The 13,022-nt window shown below is 39.6% G+C and overlaps 1 protein-coding gene across 24 annotated transcripts in view; it reads left to right on the top strand.

Moving 5' to 3' along the window:
- The window catches only part of MYT1L (myelin transcription factor 1 like), a 513,839-nt gene that overhangs the window by 325,624 nt on the left and 175,193 nt on the right, over nucleotides 1–13,022 (top strand). For all 24 annotated transcript variants that reach the window (XM_055120044.1, XM_055120037.1, XM_055120036.1 and 21 more), the window contains 3 exons: nucleotides 10,182–10,236; nucleotides 10,406–10,439; nucleotides 10,696–10,758. In XM_055120044.1, coding sequence (XP_054976019.1) covers nucleotides 10,182–10,236; nucleotides 10,406–10,439; nucleotides 10,696–10,758 — 152 coding nt within the window. The remainder of the gene's footprint in view (nucleotides 1–10,181; nucleotides 10,237–10,405; nucleotides 10,440–10,695; nucleotides 10,759–13,022) is intronic.

Genomic DNA, 13,022 nt, shown 5'->3' with positions numbered 1-13,022 from the left:
CCTTACTAATGTCTCCTCAGACACCAGAGGAAGAATAGCAGCTGACAGAGATTAGCCTGAGACCTTGAGCCCCTCAAATGAAGAACTGGCAGGTCAGGTGTTATGCTACCTGTCTGCAGGGTCCTAAGAACAATTTCAATAATTCAGCACAAAATAAGCCTCATCGCTCAACTATTAACCCTTTAAAAGAAAAGACAGGATGGGGTCTGACTCCCCATTATTCCTGGTCCTGTATATTTTGATCAATTCTTGCGTCCCACTAGCCCATGACCTGTGTGCCTATATTCTTCCCTCCCTATGGCACTTCTCCTAGAACTACCCTCACAGCTGTCTCGGGTGCCTTTCCACATTTAGAATAGACCGACTGAAAGGCAGAATTTTTATAAATATAATAATTGACACTTCATTCTTTACTGGAATGAAATCAACCATTTCGTCAAAATATCAGCAGTGCCTTGATTGCCCTGACCCATTTCAAACGTTCTGTTGGGTCTCCAGGCTCCACGGTAGTTGAGACTTGCACTTAGGAAGGCAGTAGCTTCTTTGGAAGCTGCCCATGGTCTCTTGTGACCAAGCAACAGCTCATTGCTTAACTCACATGGGACAGAAAAGAATGGCATCAACTTTTAATTTAAAAAAAAAAACCTTTGGGACAAGTTGGTCCATAAGGAACAAGGAGAAGGAAGGTAAATTCAAATATTTCTTCCCAGTCTATAAAAAACAGTCAGACAGTTTTCGTAGGGTCAGAAGGACCCACATGGATAAAGCTGACTGAAAGGCTTGGTGAGTGGCTGACTCCTTCTTGCCATGGGATTTTTCACTTTGGATGGTTTCGGACTTCTTAACTCCACAGGTGAATGAGCTGGCACTTAGGAGAAAGTTAGTTTCCAACCTGTTGCACATGCCCAACTTCACATTCTGAAATTCCACCTACCCATCTGATGGAGACAGTTGTTGGGGGAAAGCCAGCTAGCCAATCAGCTACCTAGCTTGCATGTCCTCCTTTGTTCACTTCTTTCTTACTTGATGTCTGAGTGGATGCAGCCAATGGGCTCACCTCTGATTTTCCATGGCTAACTTCTGTCCCCATGCTCCCATCATGTGGGAAACATTCAGACATATTTGGCTGCGTGAGGTAGATAGTTCTTCAGCAGCTTTTTAATTTTTTTAGTAATAAATTTTTAAGAAATAATTATCTAAACTGTAGCTGACTACAATGAGCTTTTGTCAGTAATTCTTTCATTCCTTCACTCACTTAGTCAGAATTCATGTATGTCTATGAGGTGCTGGGCACCTTACTGGCACACAACTACCTGCCCAAAAGATGTCCCTTCGCCTCTGGTGAGCTTCCTGACCAGCCCCCCTCTCCCTCCTGCCTACCCCTTCCCTCATCCCATACCCCTTCTACACACACACACACACACACACACACACACACACACACGTCTTGATGTGCAGAGGCAATGTCAATCCACGGAGTTCAGAAGGTGTGGTGGCCTCTATGCAGATGCATTGTGTCCCCAGTTGCCCCACTCTTTAAAATCAGCTGTGTGGAAGTGATACATTTCCTCTCTGAAGCTATTATGGGATGCTTTTTTTGCAACCCATCATTTTGTAGATTGGTATTTTCTTAGGATTTGTTGCATTGTGTTTAAATTGTTAAGTTTCAAACATGCCCCAGAAGTCTATTTAAGTGTTTGGTCTCTGCTGCTCAGAAGTATTTTCATGATAGTACTTGGATTTTTGCATTACTTCAGCTGTATGCTCTTGAACTGTGAGAGCAAGTGTGTGTCCTAAAATGTTCAAGGCTGTTCTGATTTTTAATTGTCCTATCTAGCTATGCAATATGGACCAAATTTCTGACAAATCCAGTTATTCGGCTCTAAAGTTTTATCCTACATATTGCTTCTTATCCACCCCCAATGGCATAAAGATTAGTTGTCATACTATGTGTCTCTATTTTTTTTTTTGAAAACATGGTTGCACTGCCCACAGCACTTAAACTACCTTCCAGTTCTGTAGATAAGGTGTGCCACATCATTCTGATGGAGTGCTTTCCTAAGTTTCTCAACACCATAGCAAAGTACAGGTAAATACAGATTTAAATATTTGCCCTGTGTTCTCCTGACTCATAGTTAAATATCAGAACTTAATTGCTGTCCTTTGGTACTTTCATATATAGAAAATTTAATGAATATGTGGTTTAAGAAGAGTATGCCATTGCAGGAGTAAAACTCAACTTGATTTTGCATACAAACTTTTTTACCTTTGAGACTGGAGCAATAGCACAGCAGCTGGGGCATTTGCCTTGCACACAGCCAACCCAGGTTCGATTCCTCTGTCCCTCTTGGAGAGCCCAGTAAGCTACCGAGAGTATCCCTCCTGCACAGCAGAGCCTGGCAAGCTATCCATGGTGTATTCAATATGCCAAAAACAATAACAACAAGTCTCAAAATGGAGACGTTACCGGTGCTCAAGCAAATCGATGAACAACAGGATGACAGTGCTACAGTGCTGCCTTTGTAATATCTGATGATTGGCATTGTTTCCCAAATTTTTCCCAAATGAAGATTTCCCAAAGAATAGGTTATATTAAAGTGTAAGTGCCATATACATTTTTGGATTTTTTTGTTATTGTTACAGGGTTGGGAGTCCTTCAGTAGTACTCAGGGATGATGATTCACTGCTAGTGATTCTTAACTGTGCAGGTGATCCTGACAATACAGTTTGAAGATGTGGCGCTCTTGGGCCATCAGGGCTGGAGGACACCAGTACCACATTCAAAGGTGCTGTGTACAGAGCATACTAGGAATCCAATTTGGTAATTCAAGCATAAAAAGTATTGTATCTTCCATAAATGCCAAATGTCTAAAAATATAGATTTTTAATTTTTGTCACTTTTTAGAATTTCCTAAATACTTATTGACCAATTTCTTTAAAAATATTCCTTCCACCCCAATTCAAATGAAATGTGGATATGCTCATTTCTATTATCCTGAATTTTCCGGAAACAAATAGTACCCACAAAATCATCTATTTGTACTTTCCATCTTTGTTCCTGAGTCCTGAAAAAGTGGCTTTACTTTCAGACTACCATGGAGAAATCAAACCAGCCTTCAGCTGCACCTTCCTCTTTGCTCTGCCAAAATAGTTTTTGTCACAAATTTTAATATAAAATATATATAAAGTAGTTTTTGTCACAAATTTTAATATAAAATATATATAAAGTTTTATGTATTTGTATAAATTTTATTTCTCATTATCTTATTTCCTCATAATATCATTTTATGAGCTCTAAACCTATCTAGTTTTTATGCAACAACATTTAATAAAAATGCTCTTCTTTTTAATATGAATATTAATCCTAAATTTTTAACATTTGTCCTATATTATATTCATTAAAAAGCAGAACATTTTGTCATCTTTTTAAAAATAGTTTTAAATTTTAATAGTACTCTTTAAAAGCACTCTTCAAGGATGACTGCAATACATAATTCCTGGTTCTTGCAAATCTTCACAGATGGATTTTTATGAGTCAAAATTTTTATGAGTTTGAATTAAGACAGGAAGCTGTTTTTGTTGCATGAAGCTGCTCTGGGTGTGGGGTTCACCCCAGTTACCCGGGAGACAGAAGCTTCTGGGAATGAAAGATGACCAAAAAAACCACCTGCAAGCAGTTGGATCCACACCCTTCATTTTGCCAGACTTCTGATTTCTCTTCATCACTTCCTTTTCCCAGACTTTCTGGACCATTTATACAACTTTACAAATCAAACTTCAGTTGACTTTTCCTTCTGTCTAGAAAGTGTTCAGGAGCAGTCAGAAGGCACAGGCGGGCTCACAAGAGGGGACAGTGAGGGTGGGTCAGACCAAAAGGAGAACTGACTCCTGAATAATTAAGAAATGACAATGACTCTCCATCAAGTTGAACTGTGACCCGGGAGTTTGGGATCCCATTGTTCCCCTATGGGTTCCTGCTGGAGGAGGAGGTTACTGGTGCAGGTTTAGAACTTAGAAGCTTAAGGGTTAGGGAGGACACCAAGGGCTTTAGATACAAAATATAATTCCAGCTCATGCCTGGGATCTTTCAAGATGAGAATGTAGCAGTCAAGGGCTAGATGAAATTTTACTAAATTGTAAAGGTTTTTTTTTAATATGTCTATTATTCTGTTATCTTCTCTAAGACTCCAAGTGATAACAGTAGTAGTTTTATAGGGAAAGAACAGAAAAGAAGATAAAAATAATAAATAATGTATCTGATTCCAAATATGAATTGCACTTATTTTCCTCAGAAATTCTTTGTGGTATCTTTTGTTGATTATAAATGTCTTCAGGGGCTGGATTGATAGCACAGAGGGTAAGGCATTTGCCTTGCACGCGGCTGACCCAGGTTCCATTCCCAGCATCCCATATGGTCCCCTGAGCACCGCCAGGAGTAATTCCTCAATGCATGAGCCAGTAGTAACTCCTGTGCATCGCCAGGTGTGACCTGAAAAGCAAAACAACAACAACAACAAGAATAAATGTCTTCAAAATTTAAGAATAAGACAAATTAGGGCTTCTATTAAAAATATATAGCCTAATATTAGAATTCAAAATAAAAGATTCAATGCTGAGTTCGAGCTCAATCACCAAAAATTTAAAAAATGATTCAGTGCTAAGCAATACTTTCAGCTTAATTTTTATCAATCTAAAGTACCACAGAGGAAGTTCAAAACCTAAGCAATGATGGTAGGGATTAACTTTATCCTGATGCAGAGAAAATCAGAATGAAAATAGATTAGAAAAACTCATCAGTGTTGTCACTGAATAGAACTGCTTCACTTGGATCTCAGACCTACCAGAAGAAGAAATTTAAAAAGCCAGTTTACCTGTTAGTCTCCAGTTGGCAGAAAGCTTCAGGATAAATCAGATTTTTTTTTCAAAATGGCAGCAGGAATGAGGACCAAGAAAGAGGAAGAAAGGCTTTTTGAGGAAGGAATGTGCTATTGGACATGTGTGTGAGTGAGGGTAGAGGATTGGACTTAGATCATACACTTTTAGATGTGAACTTAAAAAAAATGAAAGCTCAAAGAGTCAGAGAGCTAGAACAGGAGGTTGAATGCTTGCTTTACACTGTTGACCCCAGTTCAATCTTGAGAACCACATATGGTTATGGTTCAAGAAGTAATGCTTGAACCACAACAGCTAATTAGAGAGAGAGAACAGAAGGGAATGCCTTGCCACAGTGGCAGGGTGGGGTGGGGGGGAGATGGGATTGGGGAGGGTGGGAGGGACACTGGGTTTACGGGTGGTGGAGAATGGGCACTGGTGAAGGGATGGGTTCCCGAACTTTGTATGAGGGAAGTATAAGCACAAAAGTGTATAAATCTGTAACTGTACCCTCACGGTGATTCTCTAATTAAAAATAAATTAATTAAAAATAAAATAAAGGGGCTGGAGAGATAGCACAGCGGGTAGGGCGTTTGCCTTGCACGCGGCCGACCCGGGTTCAAATCCCAGCATCCCATATGGTCCCCTGAGCACCGCCAGGAGTAATTCCTGAGTGCAGAGCCAGGAGTAACCCCTGTGCATCACCAGGTGTGACCCAAAAAGCAAAAAAAAAAATAAAATAAAATAAAATATATAAATTAAAAAATAATAAAATAAAAAAAAAAGAAGTAATGCTTGAGTACAGAACCAGGAGTAAGTCCTGAGCACAGTTGAATGTGGCTCCCCCAAAAACAAGCAAAAAGAAATTTTAGATATGACATTATAGACCTTGAATTTTGCACCTTCTGTTTAATCTGTAGTTGGTTGGCAGTTTGCACATTTTCAGACACTTCTGCAAGAACAGAGTTTCCAAGAGTTTTGCTGCTTTAGTTCAAGGTTCCGTTAGCTGGTGGAGAAAGAAGAGAGAGCCACCATTTACTTTGTGCTAACTGCATGCCGGTGCAGTGCTAGACAGTTTTAAAAATAAATTATCTCATGTAATCCTCACAGTAAAGGTGTCTTGTTGACCAGAGAGAAAAATATATCATGAGCCCCTGAAATCCAAACAGGATTAACACTGCATAAAGTGGCATAGAATGGTCAAAATAGACTATTTTTCAGAAAATTTAACCGCAAGAAAAGGGGATGACTTAGTTTTACTTAATGAATGATTGGTGGCAGAATGAGCTACCCATCTGGGAGAAAGTTTAATATTGTCCCCCTCTGTGGTAAAATGAATTAAAATCAAATGTAAAAAAATAAAACAATTTTTAATCGACCATATAAGCAATTAGCTAATGAGCCCAAGTTTTCCAATTTAATGCCTACCAAGAAAACCTAGCCTCATTATGATTCTGGTGACAAGTTCTAAACCACAGTCAGGCATACATATCCATAGACATGTCCATTCTCAGATACAACATGTGTATGAGTGAGGCAGTGGCCCCAGCAGGGAGATTGCACCAGCCCCTGTTTCTGCTAGAAAGCTCCAATCTACCACTGAAGGGAGTCCTTGGAATGGCCGGTTCTTGGGTCCCTTGAAGTGTAACGCTGCATCTGCAAGCCTCAGGGTCTCTGCATAGCCTATTCCCCCTACCTGGAATATCTCCACCCCACTCTGGCCACCTAAAAGTCTCATTAACCCAAAGAACCCAACCCAAATCCCAATTCACCCAGGAAGATTCTCATTTCACATCCCCTCACAGACTGTATATATTCAGTTTAAACTTCCAATGACCACAGCCACATTGCGAATATTTTTCAACTTCCATCCTCATCACAAAGGTTTTCATCAGATTGCACCCAGTATCTTTGTGCACCACTTCCTAGGACACAGGCAGAGTGTACCTAAAAAGACACTATTTCCAGAGAGTTTAACCAGCATTTTCTATATTACCCCTGATTCCTGACCATTAACACACTTCTTGCCACATTGATCCCCTATGCAATGCCAACATTTTACTGTGTTTGCAGAAATTTTCCAAATGGTATTGTAATTCTGGAGTATTGATGTGTTGCTGTTGCATTTTACAGCAACCAGGGTTGCTCTTGACTTTTATAGCAGATTTACCCAGTAGGTACTTAAATCAGAGGGAAATGATAGAGCGAAGGGGCTCAATAAGATATTGATTGGTTTATGTTGATTCTTCTTAAATGGTTTTTAAGTTCATTCCCTTCACCCAACAAGTAAAAGTATGATCCAGAAACTGGACAGAGACCTGAGGAGATGACTATCCAGCTTTTCTTCTCAGATAAGTAGTGTCTCCTGAGCTCCAGCCTTCCCCCTGTTCCCCTGTGCTCTCTCAGACAACTGCTACTTTAATTTCTTACCAAATGTTTCTGAGGTATCTGTGGTTCTATAGCCACTCAGTCCCCTGTGAGCTCTCCCCACCCCAGTATTAAGGTCTTCAGAGTACCCTGCCACTGTCCCTGGGACCATCAAGGGCATCCCTCTCCATCCTTCTCTCTGTGTGGCCCTCACTAGTAGCACATCTGCCCCTCAATCCTGTGTCCATGACCTTGTTCTGCCTCCTCTACCTGCTGGTTATCTGCCCTGCAATTGAATTTGCTACCTTAGCCTTGTTCATTTCTTCAGCATCTCTTTCTGGAAAACTAAAGTCATCTCTTCCTTGTACACATACAAAATTCTCCAGAATCACAGTTTTGCTGCAAAGATTCACCTCAGTGAGCCACCATATATTGGCTTCTTTTTCTGAAAACCTTATTTCTGCCACATACAATAACTGGAAAGACACATAGCCTGTAGCCCCTTAATAACTATTAAACAGAGGAATGAAACAGGGTGAAGGTACTGTCTTGCACATTGTTGGCCCCAGGTCAATTTGTGGCATTGCATATGGTCTCTTGAGCACCATTAGGAGTAACCCAGATTAGAGTGAGGAGTAAAGTCTTAAGTGACCCCCCCAGGTTTGACCTAAAAACAAAACAAAACAAAACAAAATCAAACACAGACTATTAAGGTTGTTCAATAAACTGGGTTCTTATAATAAATTAAACTAGTTAGTAAATCAGTTTTATTACATGTGTTTTTTAAATAAAACAAATTTTGTTTCTTGGGCATACCCTGTGATGCTCAAGGGCTAATTCCAATTTAGTTACAGGGGATCATGTAGTGTGTGGAGTAAAATCTAGGCTTCCTACATGCAATGCATGTCCATGAGTCCTTTGAGTGATCTTCTTATGTATTTCATCTCTTGCAAACATAGTCACCATTAAATACTAAGTAACACTGCTAAGATATAAATATTTGGTGGTCAACTGACACAAATTTACAAATAGTGAATCATAAACTGCCAATATAACTCATGAGACCTTGCATAACTCATGAGATTTAGTGGAGAGTAGTCCCCAACCAATGGTTTATTCTACTTATTTACTTGAAGGAACTCACAAGTAGCCCTCGGGCATCTGATGACAACTCTCTACAATACTTAACTGTGCAGACTCCTGAATGCATATGTTTCATCCCTCAGAGTTATATCCCTGCCCAACCACCAGGGTTTATTTCATTTTTTTCTGTAATCTTATATGTTAAATTTGTTATCAGTTCAATTGCAATTATTATAAAAATGGATCTGTTTTTGTGAATTCAGGGAGACAATTTTATTTAATTTTTATATATTCTTTATTCTCCCAAAAAAAAACTTGAGACACCAGGATTTACAATATTGTTCATGACATACAGTATCCCAACCCTCCACCCTCTACTTGAGAGTGCACCTCCCTCCATCACTGTCTCAGTTTCCCCTCAACCTTCACTAATCTCAAACTGCTCCATCCCCCACTGTGATGAGTTCAGTTCTATAAACCAGTTCTCATTGTAGCTCAAATGCCTCTGGCTATTTGTGTCCTTATTGTGTTTCTTTATATCCCATATATAAGAGAGATCATTCCGTATCTGTCCCTATCCTGCTGGCTAACTTCACTCAGCCTGATACTCTCCAGATCCATCCATGTAGTGGCATGTTTTCATCTTTTCTTATAGCTGAGTGGCAGTCATTTATTCTTGGACATATGGGTTGTTTCCAGATTTGGGCTATAGTGAGCAGTACTGTCTTTTCTAGATAGAGCTTTTGGAGGTGGCCCTTGGGGTAGAATAACAGGTCTATACCGGTCTTTTCTCTGATATACATTTAACATGGCCACAAATAGCTAACTGAAGTTCTCTTTGACAGTCTGATCTCTGTCATCTGCTATGAAGGAAGTGAACTGTACACAAAGGACAGCTAGGGTACCTACCTTATGCCCAGGGACACAGCTCTGGATATAGTCACCAGAGCAACATCCCAGATGAAAACTATCTTCTCTGCCTCTCATCTGTCACGAGCACCTTATTATATGGAATAGAATTTTCCTATTCCTCAATTCTTCCATGTATAAATTATTCATGCATGGTGTTAATATTTGGTGCACAAATTTACTAGTACACAAGTCATTCATCAGGCTATGTGCTTGTCCCTTTGTTTCAAGATGATGCTCTGAGAATGAGCCCTACACATAACTTCTATTCAAATGATTCTGGGCAAGTCATATCTATTTAACAGATATAATGAGACCTTCTTTACAAAACTGTAGTAGAATCATGAAAGACACTATGTGAAAATACTTTGAAAGTTTCAGGTATAAGACATGCCTCATGGTTAGCAAGATCAAATGTCTAAACATCCTAATAGTTTTGCCCAACACGGGCAGCTATTGCACCTCAGAGACAGACATCAGTGAGAGCATTGCCCAGGGTAAAATTCTTCTCTCCTCTTAACTAATAAGATGAAGCCTTTTGGTTACAAATATATACATGCATACAGACTTCATATACTCCTTTCTTTTCTGCAAGCTTAAAAACATATATTTTTGGTACAAAGAAAAGAGCCAGACTCAACCTAGATGTATTCTGATCAAATTGTTTAAAAGGAAATGAAAAGGTTGCACCTCGAGGTTCATCAAATTCTATCCCTGTTAGACTGAGAGCAAGCACCTCCTGATTATTTCCTGCAAGGTCAAGGTCTGGTTTATTACTTTTAATAGCTCCTTTAAATAGCTTGGCCCCTCTCCCCACACTCCCTTGTAGAGGGTTTCCCTTCTTGAAGTGAAGCAAGATTAAAACCCTTTCACTGAGCAGCGTTCAGCTCCTGCACCACTGGCCTTTGCATGCAGATGGAGACACTGACCGCCTGCTAATCTATCCCCAGATGGAGGTGGACGCCGAAGAGAAGCGTCATCGCACACGGTCCAAAGGGGTCCGAGGTACGTCTCAGCTTCCCTGAGTCCCTGGAGGCCCCACTCAGGGTCACCTTCACCCCGGAGAAGCTGCACGGTGATCCCTGCTTTGACCTCACCCTCTGGGTAATTTTCTGTGGAAAAGAGCTACTTGTGACAGATGATAAATTTTTATCTATTTTCCATCTCTCTGCAGTTCCCGTGGAACCAGCCATACAAGAGCTGTTCAGGTTAGTGTTCTATGAGTAAAATGTATCCCATTAGCAATTTAGAAAATGCCTGCGTTTTAATGGGTATACTGTACTTGAGTTCATCAGCCGGCTTGCTTATGCCCTGCTGCACTGATGGAATTAATTCCCCTGAGACTTGCTAATAAAAGGCGTCCCCTAATTTCTCCCCTCCTCCTGCTCCCAGCTTCTCTGCTGCCTCACACTCTCTCCACACCTACAGCACGCACAGGGTGTAACTTTCTCTTTCCCGTTGCAGCTGTCCCACGCCTGGCTGTGATGGCAGTGGTCACGTTAGTGGCAAATATGCAAGACACAGAAGGTAATGTCTGTACTTTTTCACCATGTACTCTCTATAGTGACTTATGTAGGGGCCCACACCAAATGATGACAATGAGTGTGCTTGGGTGTTCTTGAAAAATGGACTCGTGTCCTTCTTCTCCTCTCTAATGTTCCTTCAGTCTTTGGTCTCTTATAGGTTCTCCAAGAGAAAGCCATTCTAGCTATCTCCTGGGACAGAATTTTGGGCAATATGTGAACTGATAACAAATTCAGAACGGCTTCATTTTCCCCATATGCAAACCCAGCCTGGCCATGCGACCCATCCCCTCTGCCTCGGTGAGAGGCTCATTTCTCAGCCACTTTCTCATTCTGTGGCTGCAGGATGGGAAATCATGTTGTTAAATTAAAGTGTGACCTTCCTGATCTTTCCATAGGAATGTGGCTTCCATAATTTAACAGAGTTCATCTTTGAAAACGAAGCCGAACAAGGCAGCCGGGCAGCCACCGGGGGAGGGCAGAGCAAAGGTGCTGGACCAGGATAGATCACACTAATGAGACTGGGGGGCTTAAGTGATTATAATATCCTCCTAAAGACAGAGAATGCAGTCCAATACAGAGGTGCACAAAGATGCATGTGGTACATCTAGGAAATGTGGTCATTGGTAATTATTGCTAAATGTGCATCACCGCAGAATTGCGCTTTATATGTCTGAAGCCAACGCTCCTGTGACTGGCAATCCTCAGATTGATTTACTTTTGCAAAAAGGGTTTTTTTCTTCTTTGTGATAGTAACACAGCTATCCCTTTCGAGAGAAGGTTAAGGTGAATTAGAAATGTTTACAGATTATAATTAGCCTTTAACTAATCTTTTATAAAGGAATTTTCTGAGACTAGGATCATTCCATCCAACAACCCAGGCCACTTAATTCAAAGCTGTGTCTATGGCAGTATGCCAGGGGACCACCGATGACCTTTCTCCCTTGTCCCACATTTCATTTCCTCTTTAGCGCAGCATTCATATATAAGTGAGAGCAAGCATTTATTTTGATTTCCTTTTCATAAAATCAAAGGGAAAATATAAGTTATATTCCAGAGCCCCATGCCAGCATTTAAAGTCAGAGAACTTTTAAGATCTCCTATGATGAAATAGTTAGAGACATTCTTTGTTAAAAAGCAGAGGAATGACCATTACTTTAAGAGGATGTTGTGATGAAAATTATTAAATATAATGAATCATTTTATTGCCATGGTACAAAATGGCAGTGCATTGAATCATATCACTTAAAGGAACATTTTATTTGGAGTGTTTATGCTCCTTTATAAAGGAGTATTATGTAAATTTTTAATCTATAAGGTTTTTAAAATGCATTATTCATGTTTTCTATGGAAAACAAGTTAGCAAACCATGAGTGAAATCTAATTTTCCCTCTAATCATCTCTTGATTAGTCAATAGTTAAGCTTTATCATACTGTTACTAAAAGAAATGATTACATTTGGCTAAAAAAGTTTTAATTGGGTGTCAGCTAGATATATTTTCATAACCATAATCCTGAAGAAAAAATCATGGAGTTGTCAAAGAATTATTTCAGTAAGACTTTTAAAGGTGCACTCTCTCAAGGTACAGACTGGTATGAACAGGCATGGCATGTGTGCACATCTGTCCTGAGAAAATTTCTCTCCCTGCTTTTTAAAAAACAAAAGGTCCTTTAATGGTCACTAGGAAAGTTTAAAGATCTCCCAGCTTTGTCATGCTTAGGGATGTGATAGTGATCTACACAGAGTAGCACAGACACTTATAGGAGTAAATTAGATGAAATTTGAGAGAGGAGTCACAGAAATATCCTTTGGGGGAAGAAATTAACAAAAAATGAATTTACAATAATGTCGTCATTCTTTTCCGTGAGTTGATTTTAAGTAATTACTAGAATTCCTAATATTTTAATGGAAATAGTTAATTAAAGTATAAAATATGGTCTCAGAAAAAGAACTATTTCCCAGAACAGAGAGCAGGTTCTACTTTCCCCTGTGCTACTAATTAGTCAAGGGGCTTTGGACAAATTATTTAATATTTTTGGACTTCAATTTTCTCAGCTTTAAAACGAAAAAGTTGCAGAATTTTTTATATAACTTAAAGAATGGCTAAAACTTATGTCACTGTCTGAACCTCCTCTATTGAGGAATCTCCACTCAAGTATCAAATGAAATTTAAGTTGTATTTTTTATGCTTATACAGTAATAATAATTGTTAAGTAAAGGATGACCTTTAAAAATTTTAACTTAACTGAGTCTTCTTGCAATAGATA

Source organism: Sorex araneus, chromosome X (assembly GCF_027595985.1).
Source record: "Sorex araneus isolate mSorAra2 chromosome X, mSorAra2.pri, whole genome shotgun sequence".
Classification (NCBI taxonomy): Eukaryota; Metazoa; Chordata; class Mammalia; order Eulipotyphla; family Soricidae; genus Sorex; species Sorex araneus.
The sequence above is the reverse complement of the archived record's forward strand: the minus strand, read 5'-3'. Positions and strand labels throughout refer to the sequence as shown.